At 40.2% G+C, this 27,997-nt stretch overlaps 1 protein-coding gene across 7 annotated transcripts; it reads right to left on the reverse strand.

Annotated features, from left to right (window-relative positions):
• SRRM1 (serine and arginine repetitive matrix 1) lies at window positions 1-26,454 on the reverse strand. Of its 7 annotated transcripts, XM_042439566.1 has the most exons (19): window positions 26,391-26,454; window positions 20,490-20,579; window positions 18,708-18,830; window positions 16,367-16,537; window positions 14,222-14,334; window positions 13,726-13,926; window positions 12,952-13,146; window positions 12,135-12,254; window positions 10,016-10,287; window positions 8,773-8,853; window positions 8,377-8,463; window positions 7,428-7,572; window positions 6,995-7,036; window positions 4,202-4,309; window positions 3,253-3,711; window positions 2,255-2,441; window positions 1,778-1,960; window positions 872-1,000; window positions 1-269 (listed from the first exon to the last, which is right to left on the reverse strand). In XM_042439566.1, exons 1-18 carry the CDS (start codon window positions 26,409-26,411, stop codon window positions 896-898), a joined length of 2,703 nt encoding a protein of 900 aa, XP_042295500.1. In that variant the 5' UTR covers window positions 26,412-26,454; the 3' UTR covers window positions 1-269; window positions 872-895. The 7 variants fall into 7 exon arrangements, with proteins under 7 accessions (XP_042295500.1, XP_042295501.1, XP_042295499.1 ...); XM_042439567.1 differs by having other exon boundaries at window positions 1-1,000; window positions 8,377-8,460; XM_042439565.1 differs by having other exon boundaries at window positions 1-1,000.
• Between the last annotated feature and the right edge of the window lie 1,543 nt (window positions 26,455-27,997).

The following is a 27,997-nucleotide window of genomic DNA, read 5'->3' on the forward strand; positions in this document are numbered from 1 at the left end:
TCCTTTAAATTTAGAAATTTATTGTTTAATCCACAAGCTTTATAATAGCTTTAGTTCTTCTTCTTTAAAAAAAACCCAGTGAGAACATGACAATATCCAAAGTTCAGGTCCTTAAGCTTTCAGAGATGAGAGCTCTAAAAGTTACACACTATTCCAAAGGACCACAAGACCAAAAAACAAAACAAAAAACAATGAATGGGGCAACAACAACATTTCACAAACAAAAATGTATGCCAAATTCTGCCGAGACTGCTGATCATGGGAATTGCCTTAAAAGACAAAAAAAGAAAGGGACAGGTGAAAGACATAAGGTACAAATTAAAATTCCAGTGTTCCAAATAAATCCATTATATTATACTACTATGAGCCCACTGTGATTCTGGCAAGCAACAGGTTAAAATGTAGCTACCTTCTTCAAATGTTAATCCCAATCTTAAACAAAAATAATGCAGGCAAACACAGAAAAACCTGGGTCTTTGCAAGTATTCCTATGTAATTTCTTTGACAGCCAAACGTACAGACCATATAAGGCCTAGAGCAAGAAACTAGATCAGAATAACCATAAACATTTGTACTATGGCATTTAGAGAAGTTGCTGGGTCTGTCAGCCCTGTTTTAAAACCCTTCAGGGATGAAATGAGGGGGAGAGAAACCCTTACTGCTTCAGAAAATTCTAGTGAAACCATGTCAACTGTCATAGGAAGTCACTAGTATACTGTGAATACTTTTGTCTGTAATGAAGATCCATGCCCTTTTTGAAAAACATGGTGAAATTCAACCTAGCAATTACAACCAATGTTAAAGTCTAAAGCTCAAACACAGTTTAGCAATTTGAAATTGAAACCTTGAGTACAAACCAAATAAAATGTACATTTTTATCAATAGCTGCTTCAGCCTAAGATGGTGGAGACACTTGTGCCTTCCTCATTGACCTCAGAGCCTTCTCACGCAGATGCTTTTCCAAATCATCCAGGTTATCCTCTGCTTCACTTTCAGTCTCCTGAATACAAAGAAAAGTGAACAATTAACTTCTCTAATTACAGTATATAAGACTGAATTGGATTTGGCATGATGCAAACAGACTTGGGTTTAAAAACAATAATGCACTGAGGAAATAGGCTGCTCGGAGCTGGTGTATTTTGTCTGTCATCCTCACCATCACTAGGTAATCCTGGAAAAAGTGCAACCACAAGCAACAACCAACAGAATTCTAGCCAGTTCCAGCTGTTCCATATCCTCATTTCTTTAATTATGACAGATTAAAAAGCCTCCATGTGTCTGAAGTACATAGCTAATTCAGCAAATGCAAACATAGTGTATTCCAAATCGTACAGGAAAAACGCAAGCTTTGTGTGCATTACTATAATGATTTTGTAATTGATCTCTGGTTCCTTTTTATTAGTTCTTTATTAAGATATCACTTACTTAAAACAATAATACATAACATTTAAAACATTTAAAACAATCATACATCCATATACACAAATTGTATCCACTCTTAATACATGCTCACCCCTTCACCTAAACATTCATCCCACGACAAACAACTTAAAACTGCTTCCTATATCTATGGTTATCCACTTGTCTTTTGTGTCTCCCTTGATATTTTTGTGCTTTCATAACTGAGGATATAAACTGTATCTTTTATACTGCCTCTTACAATGTTGGTCCCTGGTTCCTTATACCTTTAACAATGTCAATCAGCATTTAACTCCTCCCCATAACATCTAACACAGAAATTCTTCTATAAATATTTTAATAAATACATAATACTCACCTTTTTGGGCTCTACGTTTTTCTCTGTATCTTCCTCTGTAGATGTAGCAAAGACAGTCACTGCAGCAGCTACAGCCGCCTTCTCTTTCTTATGCTTTTTGTGCTTCTTGTGCTTCTTATCCTTCTTATGTTTCTTATCCTTCTTTTTCTTCTTCTTTTTACCCCCACCTTCTTGATCAGAATTCTGAAAAGTTCAACAGTATAATTTTTATTTTATTTAAAACATTTATATGTTACCATTCCACAACAAACCTAAAACTGAAGAAAACATTCACACCACAAAGCAATACATTCCAAGCCAATCAACTGGTAAAGGGAATTTGTTTGTAGAGGAACACAAGCAAGGCCCTCAACAACTGAAATGAAAGCCGATTCATCAAATAAACATACATGTTCACAGCTGTACTAGCAAAAGCAAACATTTTCCCAATCAGTTGTAAGTGTATAAACTGAAAGGAAGGCTCCAGAAGATACACACCCTTACTGGTGATGGACTTGGTGTGGGGCTTTTACCCTGCTTTGCAGCTGCTGGTGGTGACCAATGAGCAGGTGATCGAGATGGTGATGGAGGTGCTGGATGTTTCTTAGGAGGTGGTTCAGGTGATCCTGAAACAGACCTGGATGAAGATCCCCTTCTCACAGAGTGTGGACTTGGAGGAGTAGCCCTAACAGATAGATAGTAAAGTCACAAATGTACATATATTTTCTAGATATATATTCTATCTATCTATCTACTTTGCTACAAACATAATCTTTTTACTATAATCAATCTACAGCATTTATAGTGCCAGAGGGTGCAAACTGCTTTCATCCCTACATGAGCCAAGATGTTGGTGTATCACATATGTTCATTCTACATTTTATTCCTCCATACTATCATAAAATCTGCTCGCACAGAACTTTGGTATACTATTTTCTGTATCTAGGCTTTATACTGATATAAGGAAGTTCAGTTTTAACTTTTCCCAAGATTTCACACTGAACCATTTGCAGACATAAAAATCTGCTTTATATGTTTATTACATCTGTATAACGATCCTTCTGAAATTTAAGATCATTATCAATTTCTAGGTTTGCATGTCTGATCCCGAATTATGTAGACTGAGGCCTCTTCAGTTCTCAGAAAATTTATTTGTATGAGCCTGTCTTGAATAGGACTCTAAGAGATCTTGTAACATTGTTTGAGACTAACTGAAAGAAATATTAGCTTTTGTAGACTTGAGTCTACTTCCTCAGATGCAGAGTAGGACTGTAAGCAGCAAATAAAAAAATACCTTAGAAAGGCTTATAAAAAATCAGCTGAATTATACTCTGAAATCTAGCATCCAAAATAAGCAAACAGGCTTTTATTTTAACAGGGAAATGACATGGGTGTTTCAGGTTTTATAATGCACACAAGAATGTCCTTGGTGGCATGACCCAGCTGCCTTCATAATATCAAAGGAAGTGCTTTAGCGGACACTGATTGCCACTTACTTTTTTGACTTTTTGGGCTCTGGGGTCCTTGAAACTCTCCTGATGGGCCTAGTGCTTGGAGACGGAGACTGTCTTCTCTGGGGTGAAGGTGAAGCTCCCCTACGTAGCAGAGGGGGGCTTGCAGAGGTATGGGAGGGCCTAGGTTGTGGGGAAGGCGAATGCCGTTTGTTCTGCACTGGGGAGCGGGTTTCACGGTTGGATCTGGTAGGAGGAGATCCTTTCCTGTGTTTGGAAGATAATGATGGAGAACGTCTCTTTGCAGGTGGAGAGCTTCTTTGTTTTGGTGGAGGAGAACGAGACACTCTGAGCTTAGGCTGTGGAGAAGGAGATGTCCTTCTTTTGGGAGGGGGAGAAGCTGTTCTTCTCTTTGGAGGTGGTGAAGGGGAGTATCTTCGTTGTATTGGAGGAGAATATCGCCTAGGTGTGGGAGAGTGCCGGCGAGGGGGTGGCGATGGAGATCTAAGATATAAAATGGAAAAAGACAGTTTAGGGGATTCATAAAGGTGTTTGTTAACACCAGCTAACAGGTAAAGCAAAAAAGAAATTGGGGAAAGCTGATGGTACTCCTGTATCATTGTACAAATGGATTGGGAAGTTCATACAATACACTCAAGCATTTCCTTAATTTTTTGAAGTATTTTTATTTTTCGGAGTATTTTCAGCACTGACTTCTAGTGGTCCTTATCTGCAGGTGGTTTGATGGGTATTTATTTTTGTTTTAATAATTGTAAATCACCTTGAAATAACTGAAGGGACGTAGTATCATAAAATGTATAAAACATTCTCAAACAGCTGTTCTAACCATGAATATTGCTTTTGAAAAAGTTTAATAGTTTCTAAATAAATTCTGAAGCCTATATTAAATCAGACATGTTGACTAAAGGACATTTCTATGTCACAATACACTTTTAAAGGAAACATGCATTTTTACAGGCAGAGACAATCTTACCTTCGGCGTGGTGGTGGTGAAGGTGACCTACGCCTCCTTGGAGGAGGGGCAGGAGAAGGCGTACGTCGTCTTCTGGCAGGCAGGGGTGAAGGACTTCGCCTTCTTCTACTAAAGGAAGAACACATGTAGAAAAGCTTAAAAGATAAGCTTTGAAACTAATATAGGAGAGTCCAGAGTGGCTTTCTACAAGCAAGACACTACCCTTCCCTTCAGCTGCAGTTCTCTTTTGTTAAAGTAACTACAGACTGTTATACTGGGGCTCATTTAATAACATTACAGTGGCATCCAATAAGTCTTAAACACATGTTTGGCTCCTGATGGTATGAAAATGTGCTTAGGTGATCAGAAAAGGAAGCTTTTGGAGGGGTGGAAGAAGAGATAAGTTGTGAACTTATAAAAGTTCACAAATGGATAACAGAGGCATGTGCATCCAGAGACTTGTAAAAATATTTTCACCCTGGGAACCTTTGGGAACAAACTTTTGGAAACAAAGCATTGTTTATTTTACTATGCACATGAGAAACATGTCCAGCTACCTTCAGGCCCTGTTTCATCCAAACACAAATTATCCCATCCCACCTTTGGCAAATAATCATAGTTTGTTTCCCAATGGATACATAAAAACAGCAGTGCTGACATTTAACAATGGTGTGTGTCATCACAACACTAATCCAATTCCTCAAGGAGTACCACTGTACTATTGCAGCAGCAGCAGACCTTTTCTTGAATGCTTATTTATTGGCATAGATGAGATGTGAAACAGTCAAAACAGAAGCACTGAACAACAAGAACCTGTCTAGGGCGGGATACAGACTGCCTCTTTGGGGCGGCCTGCACCCGCCCCTTTCCCCGATGGATCAGGGCCTCAGCAGCAGCCCCAGAGGCCCCAATCTGCCGCTTCTCCAGGCCTTGAGGAAGTGTCAAAATGTCGCTTCCCCACAGCCTGGAAAAAGGTGTCCTTGGGGCTTCATGCCCCAAGGACACCCCAACAGCGGCTGGGAGAGAGAGAAAGGCCCCTTTCTCTTCCGTATCACTGGCGTGGCTGTGTAAAGGCCACGCCAGTGATATGCACGGCAAAAGGAGCTCCATTTCAGAGCTCCTTTCAGCGCCACTGAAGGAGTGCCTTGCAGCGGCTCGCACACATCACCCCCGCCCTGCACCGTTTAGCTGCAGAGCTGTCGTGACGTCATAATGGTGGCATCCATGTATACAGGGCGCCGCCATTATCATGCCGCGGTTACGTGCTAGGGTTGTGGGGCGTCTGTCAAGGACACTCTGAGGCAACCCTAGCACGTATCCAGGCCAGCCTAGATGAGAAAGACTGCATTTAATCAGGTTTGTCTAAGACTTGTGTCCAGCTCTTGGCAATCTCAATATGCTCACAATTTAATGTTAAATTGGCTTGCTCTTTTACTTCAAAGGCATGGTAGGGCAGTACTGATCATTCATTTGCAGTAATAAGAAACTCAGACCATGCCAGAAAGTTTCAATGATTCCCTGTATACAATATTTCTGCCTTCTACACAATCTCAAAAGTCAGGCTCCTTTGATTACTACAAAGCTTCATTAAAACTATAAACAGTTATTTGCATTCAAAGTGGCTATTGTATATACTCACGTATAAGTCTAGAAATTTAGGTCAAAAAACTGTCCCCTCAAAAATTACTCAGACTTATCCATGGGTCAATGTAAGAAATGTGTCTTAACTCTTATTTAAAAGAAGGAACCATCTCCTGATGAAAAGCAAGAGTATAATATGTGAAGTACTGACTTCCTCTAGTCTCTCATCCATCCAACCTTAAGAGTAAGCCCAAAGAGTTATGTCTGCTGGAATTTTATAAGTTCTTTGACACTGTTTTGCTTTGCTTCATCCTTTAGATCGTTTGCTGTATGCCCCTAAATTCTACCCTCAACTTATCCACAGGTAATAGCAAAATCCATAATTTTGGCCCCAAAACTTGCCCTTGAGTTATACATGAGGTCGACTTATAGTCGAGTATATATGGTAAATGTTTTGAAAATCTTCTCCAGTTTCTGTAAATAACTTGTCTACTAACTAACTAAATAAAAGTTGCATTATTATAGCTTTTACAAAATGTTCATACACTAGATTATAACATATGTATTTTTGACTAAAAACAACTCATGTAAGTACAAAGACAGTCTTCCTATTTTAGATTCTAAAAACCCTCTTGAACTGCACCTGGAATTAGCAAAAAGATCAAAATACAGTGGTACCTCGGGATACGAAATACCCAGGTTACGAAATTTTCGGGATACGAAAAAATCCCATTGGAAATCACTGTTCCGGGTTACGAATGTTTTTTCGGGTTACGAAGAAAATTTTTGGTGCTTTTTTCGGCTTTTTCGCACGAAACGCGGCTTTTCCCCATTAGCGCCTATGGCAATTCGGCTTACGAAGGCTTTTCGGGTTACGAAAGCGGCCGCGGAACGAATTACTTTCGTAACCCGAGGCACCACTGTACAGACTACTTTCATGGAGGCAGAAAAACCTGTAAATTAGAATAGTACATTCTAACCATTTCCCCTAACAATCTGATGGAAGCACACATACACATTATGGTTTTGTTTAATATCTTATTTCTTTATCATAGTGTATTTCTTTTTTTAACAGTTGTGGTAGAAAAGCAACAACCTTTCTCCACTTATCTCCCATTACATTCCCATATTTTATTTTGTCACGTGGTAGGAAACAACACAATGGGGGCTGTGTCAAGAAGTGAATCCTTTTTAAAATTTATTTCTAATTAGCAGAGTATCCTGCTAACTAACCTTTTAACAATTGGAGACTGCCACCTTTTTCCCATCTGCATCCTGACAGCAGTGGAGGGGGAAAAATGACAGGTCAAACATCCCACAGTTACATGCAAGGATGAAATATCAAGTGGAAAGTCACTACCTTGTAGTTCTTAGCAACTCAATTATCTCTTTATGCTAATCCCATATAATCTCCCACTAATGTGAGTCCTGAAATCACCAGAAGCCATTTGAGTGAATGTAGTGGAAGACCAGCAACCTAATAGCTAATATGAAAGTGGAAACTTTACACAACATGTCAGAATTTAGGATCCAAATTGAACTCTGACTGCAAAGAGTTCAAAAGCAAAACCAGTTCTAACTGTCAAAATATGGCAGTCGAAAAAAGACAGCACACCAACCATTACTAGTAAAAACCAGCATATGAATACAAAACAAGGGGAGTTACCGAGGAGAAGCCTCCTTCTGCCACTTTCGTGGTGATGGAGACGGACTGCGAGAATGCGAATGCCGTCGACGTCTACCCACTTCACCATTCTTTACATTTGACTTTTTTGGCCGTTCCTCTTCAGAGGAAGATGAAGTACCAGAATCTGTTTAAAAAAATCAAAGATGGTGTTATTATAATGCTGGATAGAAGCAATATATAATGCACTGCAGTCACTCGTGACACTGCTTTAAAACAATCCTTTACAAAGTAACTATTCTTGTCCTAAATCTTCTTCAAAGAATTTTCCACAACCCATTTGAGTCAAACCCTCTCAATGATCCTCCAAAAATCAAAATGCATCAAGTTTCCATAATGACTAATAAGTGGCAGCTATACAAATCAATTTCACCAATTATGTAACGGCGGTTGGCTAACATAATCTGATAACAAATCTGTGTTCTATTTTAAAATATGCCTCCTCTGTGAATTCCTCTACAACCATCTACACTACTCCAGAAAGATGCAGCTCATATTCTGAAGGACCAGATATTTAAAGTTAATACATCTGTTATTCATGAACATCAGAGACAGATTTGAGTACCTCTCTCAACTACAAATGCCTCTCTCCTAACTAGTGCCTTTGCTCAATGGCAGAGGCAGTTTCACTGATGAAATCTTGCTCCACATGAATATATTTTAGAACTAAAAGCCAAAGGCCCTCACAAATCTATGAACTGTCACGAATTACAAAACACATGATTTGCTAAAAATGTGGAGCAAGAGCCAGAACATATAAATCCCAGACTTTTCACCAAATTAAATATTGGTAATGAAAGTCATTTGTAACAATTCAAACAAGAACATTATTTTGCTGGAAGGTTTCTCATCCACAAGCTCCAAAAAAGACAAAATTTATTTCCAAATAAAAATAAACAGGATCAGGATGAAAAACTATAAAGAACCATACCAGAGGAAGACTGCTGATTCTGTCTTCTATATTGTCGTCTTTGCTGCACAGAATCTGCAGCCGCCATTTTACCACCTTTCTCTTCTTCTGAAAAACATGCACATTTTTTAAAAAAATAGAAGAATTATATTTAGAATTTGCCCCATGTTGACAGTAACAGTGCAGAACACATTTCATATTTTCCAGACAGCATTTCCAGGACTCCTTCATTGTTTTCTTTTTCCTTGAAGAAATCTGATATGGCTCTTCTAGAGATTTTTATTTCATTCTGCATCTAATTATAAGCTTTCCTTATAGCTTCACACTGTTGTTCTTACACTGATGTTTTACATGCTAAAGATCAAAAATACAAAAGAGTATTTCAGTATGAAAGATGAAAAAGTGTGAGACACCTACCTGATTCTGACAATTCTACTTTTCTAGGTTTTGGTGCTGGAGAGGGAGATTCCCTTTTTTCAATACTTTTATGTTTGGGAGCTGAAAGACATCATGTAAACAAAAATGTAAGGAAACATAACTAACACAGTGACACATATGAACATTTTCTGTATAGTACTTTCAGCAACTGAAATGCTTCATTCATTCCAAGTTATTATACACATAACTTATATAATGCACACGTGCATGTTTAGAGGGCAGAACCATATTCAAATCTCTATTCCATCTTGCAAAGTTATCAAGCGTTCGCAGGTCATGAGGAAAAACCCAACAGTGTGCTTGAGTAATCAAAAGCAGCTTTTGCCATCAGGCAACCCTCCCTTCCTCCAATAGCCCTGCATATACCCTAAAAACCTGCTCCAAAGGACTACAGGGAGGGAGAAAATCCCAGTGCAATCACAAATGTAGCATTGAGCTAGCCTAGTACTTTGCAGCCTAAGCTACCTCCCAGGGCTTGTTGTAGGGATGAAAATTGATTACAACTATTCCCAAGTATGTAGGATAGGGCAAGAAATAAAGCTGAATTAACACACATCCCACACACATCAAGTAACATTTCATTACTTTTCATTAACTTACTAAGCCTTCTGAGCAATAACAAACCCACCCCCTCATTGTCCTGTCTGCACTAATGCTTCTCCTTAAACTCAAGACTACAGGGACACAAAAAGGGCTGATAACTATTTTCATCTCTCCGAAGAAAGAATTGGCCTTCAACAGTGTTACTGAAAGTGGTGGTCCCTGGCCAGTTTCCGGAAAAGAAATAATTAATTCTAGCCAGTAGAAATTGATAAGATGCCAATATCTGGCACACAGGGCCAAATTGCTAGCCGACAAAACAACAAAGGCAATTGCTAGCCCACCACAACAGAGGGCCTTAAAAACACTGGCTTAAAGTACTGTGATATAGCCTAAGCTCTTTATATCTCAACACTTATTAGAAGGTATACACTTGACTTTGGGTAGGTCACCCCACGAGACACCCTACCCATTAGCTCAAAGGCCTAATTTATGTGACCCTTGGAACGTTTTTGGACTGTCACTCCCAAACATTTCTTACCAATAACTTGAATTGTGGGGGACAAAAGTTCACCAGCATCTGGAGGAGTACATGATTCCTACCCTTGCTAGTCAAGGTCTATAAGAAGCTAGGCACACAAGCAGGACAGCTTTGAAGAATTACAAATTCACTTCACTTTACCTGAGGTTCTACTGGGAGAAATTGAGCTTCTGGCTTTTCTTGCACGACTTGATTGCTGAGGTGTTGGAGATCGGCGTAGTTTGGGGGGTGGACTTAACTGTGGAGAGGGTCGATGTCTTCGTCTAGGAGGACTTGCAGAAGGAGACAGCCTACGTGTTTTACGAGGAGGACTAGATACAACTCTCTTAGGTGGCTTCTTTGGTGGAGATCGTGAACGCGAAGAGGATGAGGAAGAACTACTTCCTGACAGAGATGCTGATGATCGTCTCCTCCTACAACATTTACATAAATAACCAATGTACAATTAACATGGCTTGACACCCTTTACGAGTTTGTACTGCTCTCACTAAGATCTCAAACTCACAATACAAAGCTTCCAAACAAATCTGAATACCGTATTAATTTCAAGTTATGAAAAAATATAATTTGCTTTATATTTCAAGGCTACAGTCAACAACGGGGAAAGGATTCAGCCTGTATAGGTCAGGGGTGAGAATTATTCAGCTTTCCTAATGTTGGATTTTGTTGGTGTGGGCCTTCAAGTTGTTTCCAGCTTATGGTGACCCTATCACGGGATTTTCTTGGCAAGATTTATTCAGAGATATGCCATTGCCTTCCTAAGGCTGAGTGCATATGACTTGTACATGGTCACCGCAATCCTCAGTGCTAGCTGTGTGAGGTAGGACTGCAGGCTGAAGTCAAACAACATCTGGAAGGCTCCAAGATTCCTATTTTTGGTTTTGAAGCTGAATGTCTAGGACCAAGATGTTTGGAGGACTGAATTTAAATGGATTTCAGAACTCTTCAAGAAATCTGAAAACTAATGAAAATGGCTGATTCATCCAAACATAATGTAAGTGCATCAGTACTATGAGGGACAGAATTACAACTAGTTTATTGGGCTACACTTAGAATCGGGCCTCTAGAATTCTGCGGCACAATTTGTGGTCAGTTCTGCTACTATCATATACCTGCTGACTCCAACTTTGGCTGCAGAATTCCTGAGAACCTGAAAAAAAGAAACCCTACCTTGAGCAATACTCCTCACAAGTACTCATACGGCTACAAAACTATACTTCTTATAATATGCAAGTACCATTAGAATTTGTACATTATTGGTGAATGCAGATTTAAGCTATCTTAATAGCATCCTATCAGGACCTCCAAAAAGTGGGTCTGTGTTCACTGTTTGGGGATGCTGACTTTTAGGTTGCATTTTAGAGAACTCTGGAGTTCCTCCTTGAAAGGTCTTCTGCTTAGCACTACAGAGCAGCCTGAAGTGTGTGTCTTGCAAAATTCAAGGTGCTCAGGGCAGGGGGTTGATGGAATTCAGCATGAACTCTAACTTACAGCATGTTTCAGAACCAAAAACACAAATATTGGAGTCAGCCTTACTAAGAGGTATAAAAATTATGTATTTTCTTCAACCCTGTAACATTTTTCATTCATCAAAGATGGCTACAGAAATTCAACTGCAACACATCCCACCACTTACAATGGCTTTTTGAAAGTGAAGTTTTCAACTACTTCAGAACCTCCTAGTTTGTAAATTTGAAGTTTCATCAAGACTGCACACTGTGCATCTCTGTGTGTGTGTGTGCTTTCAAGTCATTTCTCACTTATGGTGAACCTAAGACAAACCTATCACAAGGTTATCTTGGCAAATTTCTTCAGGGGGCTTACCATTGCCATCTTCTGAGGCTTAGAGACTGTGACTTGACCAAGGTCACCAAGCTGAATTTGAACCCTTCTCTCCAAGAGTCATAGTCCAATGCTCAAACCATTACATCAAGCTGGCTCTACTAGTGTTTAAGTAGGCCATGTGACAATACCCAATGAGATTATCAGTTACTGATTATACCTTTAAGCCTCTCATTTCCATTTAGCTTTTATACTGAAATCTTAAACTCTGTCCACTAGAATTTTAAACATGACCACTTTTACAATGGTGACTATTTTCAAGCCAAGTTGGAAACCATTTCTCACTCTCCTCCCTTTATCCCAATCAAAGCAAAAATAAACTGAGCCAAAGTAACCAAAAATTACCACCATCAAAATATTGCCACATTCTTTTAAGTTTAAACATTGGTGACACTCGCTTTTAATTAAGGATTCTTACCGTCTCACAGGAGATCTGCTCCTTCTGTGTCTGGGTGGAGGTGGAATACGTCGTGGTGGGGTTCTTCTCCGAGGAGATGGCCGTCGTCTTGGGCTAGGCCGCCTTCTTGGTGAGTAAGACCTTTCAATGTAATTCAGGAAAATTTAGATATTAAACAGCTACTTTCTTATTTACAAAATTGAAGTTTTGCCACATTTGTAATGAAAGGGATTTTTTTTTTATCTGTGAGGCAGCCAACACATGCCCATATAGTATTACAATAAATCTTGGCACCATGCACTAAACTATGTGTACTGGAGAGAGGGAGAGAGGGAGGGAGAGAGAGCTGCTTCCCAGAGTGCTCCACAACTCTGGGAAGAAAGGGAATACAGTGGTACCCCGGGATACGAAAGCACCGCATTACGAAATTTCCGGGATACGAAAAAATTCCATAGGAAAAAACTGTTCTGGGTTACGAAAAAAATTTTTGGTGCTTTTTGGCGCTTTTTCGCACGAAATCGCGGCTTCCAGCGCTAGCGCCTATGGCTTTTTCGGGTTGCGAAATCTTTCGGGTTACGAAGGGCGCCGCGGAACGGATTAATTTCGTAACCCGGGGTACCACTGTACTGGCACTAAAAGAAAGCTCTATGATCATAAAAGGTCAAGTGGACAGAATGCTTGACCATTGTGAATGAACATAATTTCATGAGAAAACTGACTTATGAGGCTTCACAGAATTTCACAAGGAAATTGACTGATGAAGCTTCATACCATGTACACTCCAGATGTAAACCAGGAAGATCATAGCTTGAACTGGGAAAAACATTATTCCTCTAACCTGGATCGTGATCTGTGGCGCCTCCTTGGCCTTGAATGAGATGGAGAACGAGAGCGAGACTTTGACTTTGATCGAGATGGAGATCTAGGACGATTCTTCTCTTTTTCTTTCTCTCTTTCCTTTTTTGAAATTCTTTCTGGAGATATTTCCTTAGTGTCTGGCATAGGCTCAATTTTAGGGACTTTCAAAATATCACTGTTGAAATAAATATTTAAACCATGGGTCACAAGTGAAAGGAAAAGACTTAAAGGCTGAAGTATGCACACTTTGACAAACTCACTGTACATGTACATGGCGTTATGTTCACTAAAAACTCATGTCCCAAGTTGACAATGCATTTGTTAAATACGCTTTCACATCAATGTGTGACTTCCCTATCAGTAAGCTATAGTTCAGACAAAGCCTCTGTTATAACTGAGCTCCATTTTCATTTTGATCTTTTCAGATTTTTCCAGTGTCATCTGGCTATATTCAACATATACCTACATAATGGGAACAAGCCAGGATGATACTACTTCAATTTTATTTATTTTAGTTTAACAGTAAATCTTTCTTAATTAGACTCTAAACTTTCCCACAGGCTATATCTCATTTAAATAATACACAGAAAAAAAACTACCCTTTGTCAAAGCATTTGTGAAGCTCAAGAATAAAATAGCAAGCATGCATGCAAATCACACAATGCAGTAAAATTATTTCACATAACAAAATGCACCAACTTTCAGAAGAACATGGTTAAAAAGCTAGGAAGAGAAATCACAGCCAAAGTAATACCTAGTAGAGGTGGCCTCTTGGATCAATGTTTCTTTAACTTTAATTGAAGGCTCTGGTTCAGGAGTCTCCTCTTTCTTTTCTGGTGCAGGAGTAGCACTGCGGCTTTTAATGGTGTGATGTGGGGATCGGGAATGGCTTTGTTTTCTTTCTTTCCTGACTGGTGATGCACGTCTTCTAGGGGAGGGAGTCCTCGATTTGCGTCTACGACAACATTAATCTATATTTAGCTGATTACTGCATTTTTAAAAATATTTATGACCAATCGCAAGCACATTTTAATTAGGAGTTTTCCTCCAATTATTTCTCACCTTTTCTTTCTAGACAGGAAAAAAAATAGTATTCCACATTAAACTATGTGAAACTAACACTCAAGCTCCAGATAGTAAAGTGCATCTTCTCAAAAAAAGTTCAATTACACAATTGTTCTAGCACAGAATTCAACAATGTTCATATGTTCATCCCTCATACTGTAGTGTTCATACCAATTAGTATATACCTTCTAGGACTTCGAGATCGGTCCCTCTTTTCCCTATTCTCTTTATCTTCCTTGTCTCTCTTATCCTTGTCTTCATCTTGTTTCTTCATAGAAGCCAATTTTTCCTGTTCAATCTGAAATAAATATCAACATGATCTTAATTCAGAAAGCTAGGCAACGAAATAAATATCGGCCCTTGAATCTTATTGTTGCACTACACTAGAACTTCACTGTTTCAAATATCATGAAGCAGTGGAAAGGGAAAGCAGACAAAATCTGCTCATCCAAGCACTCTAAATCCTTCATAGTCACTGGGGGCACCAAACCATATGCTGGTATAGTTACATAAGCACAGTGAAACAACAGGTTTCTATTCTATACACTTAAGACCCTGGGAGGTGGTGGCTATCATGACAAGAGAGCAGTAAAATGCATTATGGGTTTGGGACAAATTTAAAGAAGGTAATATGGGATGTGGTGGCTCAGCAGTTAAGCAGTTCTGATGATTGCAAGATCGACAGACAGTTCAAGGCCCAAGCACTGTGTGGCGGAGTGACCTCCCGTCACTAGTCCCACCTTCTGCCAACTTAGCAGTTCAAAAGCTTGTAAAAGTGCAAGTAGATAAAGAGGTACCACTTCAGTGGGAAGATAAACAACATTCTGTGTAGTTATGCTGACCAGATGATCACAGCGTTGGACAACGCTGGCTCTTAGGCTTAGTAAAGGAAATGAGCACCGCCCCCTACAGTCAGACACGACTGTCAAAGCAGAAACCTTGCCCTTTTTAAAGACGTTATCCAAGTTAGGAATGTATTTGTGAAGAGGGTTCAGCATCAAGGACATCTCTACTGGTGTGTTTACTAAAACCTGGAATGGAGTCACCATCTCACTGATATGGCACCCATCAGCTGCCACAGACATTAACTAAGGCATGTACATTTTCATTAATTAGCACAGAAAAGGATTTAATGGGTTTTGACATGCATGCAGCAGTTCAGTGTCAAATCCCACATAAACTGTGCAAATACATCCAAGAGACTCTCAAGCAGCAAATCTGCAATGGACAAAATGTTAGGTATCTAGAAACCTTCAACAATTTTAACTATTACGCTATGACACGATCTTTGAGAGAGAAATTATTTTGATTTGTTTTTAGGAATAAAATGGGAGCCACAGCTGAAACTGACAGGTTACACTTGGCATGATGGGTTGGTACCAATCTTAGAGCTCCAGTCAAAACCACATCTCAGCAATGAAATCTCATATTAGGTTGGTTACTTGTTCACACTAAGGTCAGTTGTTGTTGTTATGTGCCTTCAGGTCAACTCCAATTTATAGTGATGTAACAATTTTTTCTTAGTAAGATTTATTCAGAAGAGCTTTGCCACTGCTTTCCTCTGAGGCTGAAAGAATGTAACTTGTCCAAGGTCACCTAGTGGGCTTTCATGGCTCTCAGTTCTAGGGGTCGAACAGACCATCAGTGGAATGGATTGACAGGAAAGAGTGGTTTTCACCTGCTCCTTTTGCATTAGCTGGCATTGGCAGAGCTTTCAGCCAATCCTCTGCGTGCCACACCCCGAATTGGCACAAAGACAGAGCTTTTTGCCTGTCTGTTTCGGGTTCTAGTCAAATACTCAAACCATTACACCATGTTTCAAAATTGATTTTTGAATTCATTCATTTATATCCCATATCCCCCCCCCCCCAAAAAAAAAGCAATCAGAACTCAAGGCAGCTTACAAAATGGGATGGTGATGTGTAATTAAAAGCACTTACAAAGAGTAAGTTAAAAAAAAAAGATATGCAGAAGCTGTCAGGTAAACCTTCCTACAAACTGATACCACACCTCCCAATCTGGCAAAAAGTCTTCAACTCACAATTCCATATGAGCATTTCCCCTGCTAAATTAAAAAGTTGGTTTTTGGAACGGAATTAACAGACCACTGTATAACGAGATATTTGAAAGGGGGTTGTGCTCATATTACTTTTAATATATTCTGTTTCCAGGTTTAACTGTGTGGTTTTTTTTATAAATTCACACCCTTATTTTTACTTAGAAAATTATTCCCTATTTACAGATGATGCACCCGAGTATCCAAGATTCTCCTAGACCATCATGTATCAACTAGGAATTGAACCCATCAACCAGCTCTACTAAAATGCTACCTGTCTCTGTTTTATCTCTTCTTTCTTCAGCTCCAGAAAAGCAGACGGAATACCAGCAATGTTCTCTTGTGCACTCAAAAGAAGCGGCCACAGTTCTCCCATGAACTCTCTAGCATTTTTTCCATTCAAGAACCCAGTCAGGTTGATTTGCATCATTTTCGAATCTGGATTCTGCAAAGAGATATGACAGGAAGAAATACAGGTTATTTGAAAAAAATAAACCCAGAAAATTCATTTTAATTCTGCCTTTAATCTTCTACCATGGAACTAGAATACATTATACTCATTGCTAGTTTTTAAAACTTGGTCTAAAAGAGGCCCAAAAATATAGTTCTAAGAGATACCAAATTTCTTTTGCTTTACCATTACATTTAAAATGGCCTGTTAATTCTTTGTGGATTTCATAAATATTTTGTTCTGTGCAGCCACTACAACTGAGGCTATGAATTTGGTATAGCAGCATCATAATGGTGTGTATAAGTGTCTTTGTAATGAACTCTCTAAACATTCTTCCCCAATCTTTGGTACTGCTGCTTTAAATATTTTTCCCCCCACTGTGGTCCGTACAATGGTCAGAATTCGTACAGTTAACATTACAGAATCATCACCTACAATACACTCCAGGTCCTGTTATGAAAACTGAACAAGAATTTATGCATGCATTTTCTTACTTTCATCAGAAAACAACTCTTAAGCCCCCACTAACTAGCTTATAGAATGAAAGCTGCCATATTTTTTTAAAATGAGAATTATGTAATGCCCACAAAGGATTAAGAGGTCAAGAGTGGCTCACAGTACAGGTGAGCATTTTAGGTCTAACATTGTTGGTCAAAGCAACAAGGTCCATATAACAAGCACAGCTCAACAGCACAAAGCAAGTACAGATTCCAGGTGTCTTCTGTTTCTTCTTGGAACTTGGGGGGTTTTTGGAATCGCCAAGTCCCCTGTAGAGAAAGATGTTCCCTTGGCTTGCTTCCGACTCCCTACTGCAACTCAACCACCTTGAGTTTAATGTTATACCATTTATCTAAATTGCAAAAGACGAACAAGCAATAATGAGTACACAAACACAAAAAGGGAAAAAATGTTTTAATAGTTCTAAAGTTTTAAGTCATGCTTTCTAGGAAGGGGATCTATACTGCATATTTAGGTTTTATTACAGTAATATATATTAGCAAGTTACTACTGAATATAAATTTTTATTTTATTTAGCTGATCCCTCAAATCTGTCTCCCCAGTTGCATTTTCTATACAAGTACATAAAACATTGCAAATATGGCTGTTTTTAAAAAATATAACCTTACATTCAAGCATACAGTGACTTTTTGGTTCCTTTTAACAGCAATACCTTTCTCAGTTGAAATGTCAACTGTTCAGTCAAATGATAAAGATGAATTCTTTGGAAGAAAGATTGAGTATAAAGTATATTAGCACAAGATTATTTTGCCAATAGTTAAAAGAAAAGGCTTTACTGTCTCTTGGGATGCAGTGGCAGACTGAGAAGAAAAAAAAATGACTGAATTTCTCATGAACTCTATTTCATTTATGAAGTTCATGTTATACAAAAAGTGTAACTACTTCAATGGTGCAATCCAGCCCCACTACCATCAGATGGGCATCTTAACAATGAATTCAGTGGGAGGTGTTTTGTACCTCTAAGCTATCTTTCTATATTGCCCTGAAGTGTAGCTTTATTCTAATTAATGTATCCCTCCCCATCCCACCTGAACACATTCATAGTTCTAAAAGGAGTAAGTATCCACTGAATGTCTCTCACCAATTTAGAACTGTACCTCATGCTTTACAGTTAATCTGTTTTAATTCACAACAATTTCAAGAGCAGTGTAAAGCTTTGCCCAATTGCTTTCTGCTGGATGCTTTGTCTGTCTTTTTTCGGCCACTTTACACAACTCACCTCCAAACACACACTGCATCATCAAGGGAGTTGGTCAGAGCGACATTGGACACTCACTCTGCTGTGACCTAATAAGGTGATGGTGCTATACTTCAGACGCAAGGAATAACTTCCATTTTGGTTCAGGCCTTTTAAATCATAAATCACATCATCATTAGAAAATTGCTGTCAAAGTAGCTTAACATGTAACAGCAAAATCAACACAGCAAGTCTGATTTTTCACCTGAGCAGTTTTGCAAATTATGCACCTTCACTAAAACTGTCAACCTTAACAAAATGTTTTACAACGTGACTTTATTCACAACATATACTGTAACACAGCCCCTCCTAATTTCATGAATTGTTTTTGACAGAAATTTCAGTTTCCACAGAATATTATACAATACATTCACAAATATGTAAATACAACCACGGCAAAATCATTACCTTCACTTCCAGCTGGTTGAATATAAATTCAATTACCACATCATCTTCAAACCCAAGGATTTCTGTTACTCTTTTTGTTATCCATGGCTTGATTACTTCAAGGTTTACTTTGCTCATGTCCACCTATATAATCAAACCAAAATGTTACAATTATATAGGTTCTTCTCTCTTTTGTTCAGCTACTGTAAACTCTTCAATGGTGAAATATTGCCATCTGTATAATAAACATGCACAAACAAAACTGCTTGCTTACATGCAATATGGTAATAGTTTAGTGAGATATTTAGCCTTCCTTGTCAGAGGGCTCTGGTGCCACAACAAGCAACAAATCCCAGGATTTGATACCACTGAGTCATGGCAGTTAAAGCAGTACCAAACTGCATTATTTCTGCAGTGCAGAGGAAGCCCAAGACAGAACTTCCTTATCCCTCTATAGTGACATTCCAGTCCGGCTATGAGGTCTAAGCCATCCACAATAACAGATACAGTATTTTCCCTGAAAACCCATCAATGAAACAGTTCCCTCCAAAATGCATTTGTCTTTAGTAGGTTTTTATCCATGTGTGTATTTCCTGGAATCCTCTACAAGAATACTAAATCCCTGACCAAATTAAAAATGGCACTACTTTGGTACAGTGGGCCCATAGTATCTGCTGGGGTTTGGTTCCAAACCCCTATGTAAATGCCAAATCCCATGGAAGCTCAAGTTCCATTACATACAATGGCATAGTAAATTAGTGTCACTTATATAAAATGACAAAATCAAGCTTTGCTTTTTGGTATTTATGTATTTTTAAATATTTTCAAACTGTGGATGCTTGAATCTGTGAATAAAGAATTCATGGATACGGAGGGCTCAGTGAATTTGCACCTTATGAATTCAAATTTTGCGTTAGCATTTCAAATCAATACACCTGCTAATCACAGATCAAGGAAACATGTTAGACTTATTCTGCTTTCCACATAACCTTAATAATCCCAAATTAGCTGAATCCAAAACCCAGTTTTCCTTATCAGAGAGGGCAAAATGCATACTTAGGACTGGATGTGACCCCCTGAGACTGTTTTTACCAGTCCAAAATGCCCTAGATTACCACTTTTTCTGGCAAAAAAGGATGAACTACACCCCCTGGAAATAAAAAAAGAACAATTTGTTTTTAACTAGGTCACAGCTCCTTCTGCACAATTTGACATAAAATATGTGTCTCAAAACCAGAAACTGTCTTCTAGGTTTGTTGGTGGTGGAGCATTTGGGTTTTTTGTTTGTTTTGCATTTTTGGCAGCTCAAAAAGGTCCTGTGGCATGGATCTACTGAAGATGACCAACCCTATTACATATACTGAGGACTGACTTAGGGAGCTGGGGATGTTTAGCCTGGAGAAGAGAAGGTTAAGAGGTCATATGATAGGCCTGTTTAAATATCTGAAGGGATGTCATGTTGAGGAGGGAGCAAGCTTGTTTTCTGCTGCTCCACAGAACAGGACCCAGAACAATGGATGCAAGCTACAGCAAAAGAGATTCCACCTCAACATTAGGAGGAACTTCCTGACAGTAAGAGATGTTTGACAGTGGAACACACTCCCTTGGAGTCGAGTCTCCTTCCTTGGAGGTCTTTAAGCAGAGGCTGGATGGCCATCTGTCACAGGGGGTTGTGAATTCCTGCATGGCAGGGGGTTGGACTGGATGGCCCTTGGGCTCGCTTCCAACTCTATGATTTTATGATCTATATTTAAAATGTTTTTTAAAAATCTGTTTTACTGTAATATATTGAATTGTACATACTTTCTTTTCTAGACATTCTGCAAATTTTAGTTGCTTTAGTAGCTTCTTCTGTTTGTTGCTGAAGCGGTTGTCCTGTTCTGCACTTGTTCCCTATAAGGGTTAAAAAAATCAAACATATTTAAAAATTAGTTAATATCAAACTTCTCCTCAATACAGACTTCCTAGTGTTAATGAGTTCATGAACAGTCTAGAAACACTGATAAAATACACTACACTACTAGTCAAATAGAAGCCTCTGGGTAAAGTTGACAAATGTTAAAACAACAGTGGTTAAACATGGCCATATATCTTCATTTCACTAAACTATCTTGAACTTCAACTGCATTTAAGAATGACATCTAGGTATGAGATATCAGGTTTTCTATGAACTCTCCTAAAACTTATGGTAGTATCATTCTATGATATGATTTTAAAGTAGAAAACAGAAGTAACAGCTTATGCCGTAGCAAGGAGACAGAGCAATTGCAGCTATTACATTCAGAATATGGTAATCAGTTAGTTGGGATGCTCGTTTGTTAACCACATGAAAACTGCATTTACTAGTTGCAGAGCACAGATGCATATGTGAGTGTGCATATTCAAACTATATGTATTAAGTTAGGTTCTTTATTTGATGGATTTAGAATAGCTTAATATGCAACAGAAGTTTCACACCAGTAGAGAACGAGTGAGCACTGGACTGCGACTGTGGAGACCAGGGTTCAAATCCACACAAAAACCCACTGGGTGAGGTTGGGCAATTCACATTCTCTCAGCTTCAGAGGATAGCAATGGCAACCCCCCTCTGAAGAAACATGCCAAGAAAACCCTGCAATAGGTTTGCCTTCTGTAAGTCAGAAATAACTCAAAGGCACACAACACACACATTCCTGACAGCACTTTAACAGTTTGAACTATGTACTTGTTTTGTAATGTTTTAACTGCTAATATTATAATCTACAGAGAAAAACTTTCCCTTAGGTTCATGGAATATACTTTCATATAAATATGCCATTTTTTACATTTTAAAAAAAATAATACACTTTAAAATAGGGAAAATTCTGCCAAAATCTGCCAAATTGACTCCCCAAAATGTTTTAGTAGTAAACATTCCTCAATTTGCTTTTCTTAACTTTAGTAAATTCAGCTTTGATTTCTGGTGACCCTATGAATGAAAGACCACCATGTCTCCCTATCATCTACTGTACTGCCCTGCTCCGGTGTTGCGAACTCAGAACCATTGTTTCCTTGATTGAGTCTATCTGGAATGTGGCCTTCCTCTTTTCCTGCTGCCTTCTACCTTACAAAGCATTATTGTCTTTTCTAGTGAGTCATGTCTTCTCATTATGTCCAAAATACAGCAGCCTCAGTTTAGCCATCTTGACCTCTAGGGAGAGTTCAGGCCTGATTTTATCTACGACCCATTTATTTGTCTTTTTAGCAATCTGTAACAATCTTCTCCAGCATGTCTCAAACAGGTTGATTCTCTTCCATTCAGCTTTCATAATCACACACAGAAATGGAAAACATAATGGCATAGGACAATTCTGAACTAATAAAATGAAAACCAGTTATTTGTTGGAGGAGAGATAAATTTGAGCATCTAGCATGAGACCAACCACATAAAGGCATGTTTGTTTACTGTCTGAAATGGAGCCAGATAGCAATGTAGTCACATGAGGACTGTTTAGAAGGGAGAAGAGAAATGAAATAAATAAATATTTGTGCAACATTATAACATCTAAAAATCCTATACACAAAATACATCTGGACACTGTAGGGTAATATTCAGCTGTGAACCTTAGACTGGTCACTGTCATGATTATTGATTGTGATTCATGTTTTCTCCTGAAGTCTGATTTTTTTTTGTTCTGAGAGATCAACAAATACTGTATATACTCATGTATAAGTCTAAAAATTTTAGTCAAAAACTTGACCCAAAAACCCTGGGTTGAGTTATCTATGAGTCAATGCAAGTACTGTACTTGAACTCTTATTATTTAACAAGGAACCATGAGAGGAAAGAATGTAATCTGTCCTGGAAGCACTGACCCCTCTCTGCTCTCTCAGCTTTTAGTTCACCGCTATGATCTTTGGAATAGCGGTATATCAATAAAACAAATTATTATTATTATTATTATTATTATTATTATTATTATTATTATTAGTGTGAGCACAAACAGTTATGCCTGCTGGAATTTTGTTAATTCTTTGCCACTGTTTTCCTTTGCTTCATCCTTTAGGTCCTTCCTTATATTTCCCTAAGTTTTACCCTCGACTTATCCACAACTTGCATCAAAATCCATTAATTCTGACCCCAAAACCTGCCCTTGTCTTATACATGAGGTTGGCTTATATTATAGTCAAGTATATACGGTAACAGGTGGTGAGAGAAACTACTTTATTACTTATTTGGAAGGAGAAAAGTTATAAGTTCTTCAGAGCTTGAGGCCAGGAGTGTGCCCAGTTAGTTCAAAAGTGTTAGCAGATATACTCCTGTAGGACTGTTAATCATTCTTATTCTTGGTATCAGATGCCCTGACAATACTTGGGGAGGGAGCAGACTGACACACATCAAGAACAGCATTGTGCAATACTTGAGTAAGGTCAAATAATCAGTGGTCACCTGATAAAATCTGTAAGTCAACTGACTGGCAGCCAACATTAGACCTAACATGCCCTTAAGGGGCAGAGTAAAACCATTTAATACTACAGATTAACACACATTATCCTAATATCACCTGAAGGAAATGGTGGCTAGCTTTTGGTGGGCAAAGATGCCTCAAACTGAGTCAATTATTTCCAATTCAATGCATGGTGAAGTAAATATACTCACTCATTGTGAGGTCATTTAACTTCTACTTGTACTACGTTAAAAAGTTTCAGGTTCTCACATCATGCTGGTCAGACTCACAAACACATTCTGCCTATTACCAGAAATGCATACAGTATTCACACACTATGCATAGTTCAGAGAAGTCATCAGATGATCACTGGGGATTTTCCATGCAAAGATAGCACTGTGAGGATCCCTCTTGCAGCATGGAAGTGCTCTAAGGGTCCACTTCAGATTAGCTGACATTGAAAGTCTGCTCTAAACTGATGGCTACTAAACTGGGGGGGAAATATTTTGATTAACCTCCTTCCACCTACTCCAGCAAACCAAACCTTCTCCCACCCCTCAAATCCATATGCCTGCTTGTTCCTTCAGTTCACAGGAATGAAGCAAAGACCAGGATTTCTTCCTTTACACTGCTTCCTCTATGCTGGAATTGTTCATATAGATCATAACAAACTTACATTTTCTAGAGTTCACAGACATAGCCGTGTTTAGTCTAGAAAATCTTTCTGCAAAAGGATCTTGTGGCACATTTGAGATTCACTGAAGGAGTCTCAAAGGTGCTCCAACATCCCTTTGCATACCAAATTTTCTAGTCATGTATCAAGACTAGAGATTTCCTTTTGTGGCAGGCTGGGAAGAGGCTAGTATGACTAAATTACTGTTTATGAATTAAGCTCTCTCTCTAAATATCTTTATCTATTTGCGGTTTTGTCAAGCAATATTATAACTGACACCACTTTAGTCTTTAACATTGGCATGTTTCTCCCTACGTGTAAATGAACGTCCGCATTTTCTGTTCCTATCTACCTGTCTCAATAGAAAGGGATCTTGTAGCACCTTTGAAACTAACTGAAAGGTAGAAGTTGGTAGCATGAGCTTTCCTAGACTTCAGACTCCTTCCTCAGATACTGGAGAAGAAAGAAGTGCAAGACTAGGAAAGCTCATGCTACCAACTTCTACTTTTCAGTTAGTTTCAAATGTGCTACAACAGGATCTTTTGCAGATGGACAGACAGGAAGAGGAAACGTGCATGTTCATTTACGTCTGGGGGAAAACATGCCAACATTAAAGATTAAAGTGATGCCATTTATAATATTGCTGGACGAATTCTGAAACAGATATACACTCATCCCTCCACATTTGCTGGGGTTGGGGCACACGATTCCTGTTGAATGTGAAAAAACTCCAAATAAGAAAAACACCCTTTTTACCTGAGAGGACCCCTCTCTGGGAATCTCTAGGTCCTCCAGGGCAACTCCATGGTCAAAATCTGACAGACACTGACCACCGAATTGCACTGGAGGAGCTACAAGGCCTAGTAGAGTGTGCTCTCTAGGAATCTCTAGGTACTTCAGTGCAAATTTTAGTTAAACTTGACCACAGGGTTGCACTGGTGGGACCTAGATTTCCTAGGAAGAACATGTGAGTAAAATGCATGAATAAAGAGATCTGCAAAAGCCCACACCCAATATGAGAGATGAGTGCAATATATATATATATATATAGAGAGGAGAGAGAGAGAACGAACTTAATTCACAAAGGCCTGTTACAGACAGCCAAAATAAAGCTGCTTCGAGTCCAGTGGAGGTATGGTGTTTCAGATGCATCTAAGAGTCCAGAGCCACACCAAAGCCACACTCCAGTCCTTGGGCTGCCGCGTGGCTTTGGTGCGACTTCTGGACTCTTAGGACGCATGCATCATTGAAAAACCCATACCTCCCCTGTGACTCGAAACAGCTTTATTTTGGCTGTCTGTAACAGGCCAAAAGTAGTAATTTAGTGATAGCGATCTTCTTCTTCCAAGGCTGCAATGGAAGAAAACATAGAAAATTTAATATGTGAAGGGATTTTCCAGCACCTGGGACTCCTTCCTTCACTGAGTTTCAAGATCCTTTGCAGACCAATTTCAACACAATACAGCTGTGGCTTCAGACCTCTGGAAGAAGAAAGTACAGTAATCCCTCCATATTTGTTGCTTTGATATTTGGGATTTGATTATCACGGATTTCATTAATATGTTCTCTCTTGGGCTGTCTAGGTCCTCCAGTGCAACTCTGTGGTCAACTTTAACTAAAAATTGCACTGAAAGACCATTTGTAGCTACTCCAGTGCCATTCTATGGTCAGTGTATGTTGGATTGACCACAGAGTAGCACAGGAGGACCTAGAGATTCCTAGAGAGGTGTCCTTTCAGGAAAAACAGTGTTTTTGTTTTGTGGTTTTTTCATATTGCACGGGGGTCTTGTTCCCCTGACCCTAGCGAATATGGAGGGACAACTGCATTTTCCTGAAGCCTTAGCCGGTTAAATAAAGCTGGCTTCAGCCTCCTCTGAGCAACCCACCCCCCGCCCTCCTGGACCGGACCGCCATGGAAAGCGCCCATTTACCCTTGCCTTTGTCCGGCTCCATTGCTGTTTACTTTAAACTGTTTTAACTGAAGCATTTGTAGAGGGGAGAGTAAACAGAACGTGTTTTGATATAGGCTGCATATTGCATTCCTTTGTGTTGTAAGCCGCTGGACTCTGCGGGGGGCGGCCTCATGAACATATTGCTGTTGTTGTTGTTGTTAAAATAAAAGGGGTCCTCTGGATGTTTTGAGGGTCCCTTGCAATTAATCCATCTGCGGACGTATTGTAAGCCTTTGGCAGCCATGAAGATCTACTACGTTAAGCGCGGAATTAACAACAACAATTATTGTAGTAGTAGTAATAGTAGTAGTAATAACGAGAAGAAGGAGGGCGCGCGAGGGGCTAATGGAACGGGCAGAGGGAGCCCCACGCTCTCCCTCCTCCGCCTCCTTCCCGCCCGAGGAGAACGTCTTTTGCTGAGGCCAGATAAAAAGAACCGAGGCAAGGAGAGAAAGGGGCTCCTCCGACACGGGCCCCTCCCTGCCTCCGAAGGGCGGCCTTTTCTCCTCCTGGCCTCGGTCGGAGGGGAAAGGGGAGGCAGGGAGGGAGGGAGCGCGAGGGACTGCCTCGCCCGGAGCGCGGCGGGGGCTAGGAGAGCCGCCCGCTCCCTTCCCCGGAGGCCCTTCTCCCCCGGAGGCGCCCCGCTTTCCCTCTTCTTCCCCCCAAGACTCACACGGAAGAAGCCCGCGTCCATCTTGACTCCTCCTGCCTGGCCGCCGAGACGCGGCTGCCTCTCCCGACCTTGCACTTCGGCATGCCGCGCCAGAAACGCTTCCCGACAGCGCCCCTGACGGGGCTTTAGAGAATCGTGTCGTTGGTCGAGAGGATGATGACGCATGTCTCGCCACTGCGCCTGCGCGGAAAGCTTCTTTTCCCCACAGGGACACACACACAGCGCCCCTGCCGGTGACTGGAGAACGTGGCTCGTTGGTTTGGTAAAAAGGAGGGTGCGATGACGCGTGTAAAAAGGGAGGGGCGGAAAAGGGGAACGGGCCTAATCGTCCAATCGCAGTTTGCGTTTGACGCGCGAGGAGAAGGGGCGGGGTCGGCGTAGGTCTCAGCCAACCAAACGCCTCACAGCGACACGCGGTGGGAGGTCTGAGGGAAAGAGGGTGAGGCCTCCGGAAGAGGCGCTGTGCCATGCGGGGCGAAGGGAGGTTTTGTAGGAGTGCCGCATGCGCAGAAGGGAGGCCGCCAGGGATGTAGCAGCGCTTTGAATACAGAACACACTGCAGAAATAATCCACTTCGAGACCGCTTTAACTGCGGGAATGTCATAAATTTGTTTTTTATATGCTGAAAACATCATAAGATTAGCGGATGAGAACAGAAAAAGAGGAGTGAAGACAGGGAGAAGGCCCCGGTGGGTTGCATATTGTCCCTAACCAGGGACAAAATGTAGGACAAAATCTAGACCAAACTGTAGGACAAAACTCAGCCCAAATGTAGATTTAAGAAAAATGGAGGAACCTTAAGTGTCCTACATTTTGGGCTGAGTTTTGCCTGCAGTTTGGTCTAGATTTTGTCCTACATTTGCCTGGGTTTTAGTGGACAATTATGGCAATCTAAAAGGACTGAACCACCCAAAGATGAGAGAATAATGACACCGTAATATAGCAGAAAGACCTTGAGGAATTGGAGCGTTGATAAGGTCCAAAAGGCAGGCCTGAGGCTGACGTGAAGAAGAACCAAATAAGGGCTCGAAGAAATACACAGTTCATCTGACAGGGGTCGGAACCCCTGGCTGTGGAGGCGGAGGACCGGCCCCAGCCCGGTCCTGCAGCCGCTGCTCCTCCTCCACCTGGGCTGCACAACTGTGCTTGCCCTCCTCCTCCTCCTCCTCTACCGTGTGCGGAGGAAGAGGAGGGCCACACACCTGGGCAGAGGAGGCAGGAGGAGCCCTGCGCCATCCTCCCGCGCCACCCACCTCCTTCTCCTCTGCCTCCTCCGCCCGCCCCCAGGCCCCGCGGTGCATGGAGGAGGAGGGGAGAAAGAGAGGAGGAGATAAGAGGCCTCAAAGTTTTTAAATTTTATTTTGGGTGCTTTTAATGCTAAACAGTCTCCCTTGTTTTGCAGGGATAGTGTGGTGATGATTATGTGTTGATATGAGTCAGTTTGGAGGCATACACGCACTGTTTCTGAAGCCAAGAGAATGTGACTTCCAAAGTGCCTTCTCTGTGTGTTTTGGTTCTTAATGGTGATATTGATATCAGAAAGCCTCTGAGGCAGGCCATGTAAATTGCTGTGATTTTTACAACTCATGCACAGTGAAGAAAAACCA

This window comes from Sceloporus undulatus, chromosome 9 (genome assembly GCF_019175285.1).
Source record: "Sceloporus undulatus isolate JIND9_A2432 ecotype Alabama chromosome 9, SceUnd_v1.1, whole genome shotgun sequence".
NCBI classification, from domain to species: domain Eukaryota; kingdom Metazoa; phylum Chordata; class Lepidosauria; order Squamata; family Phrynosomatidae; genus Sceloporus; species Sceloporus undulatus.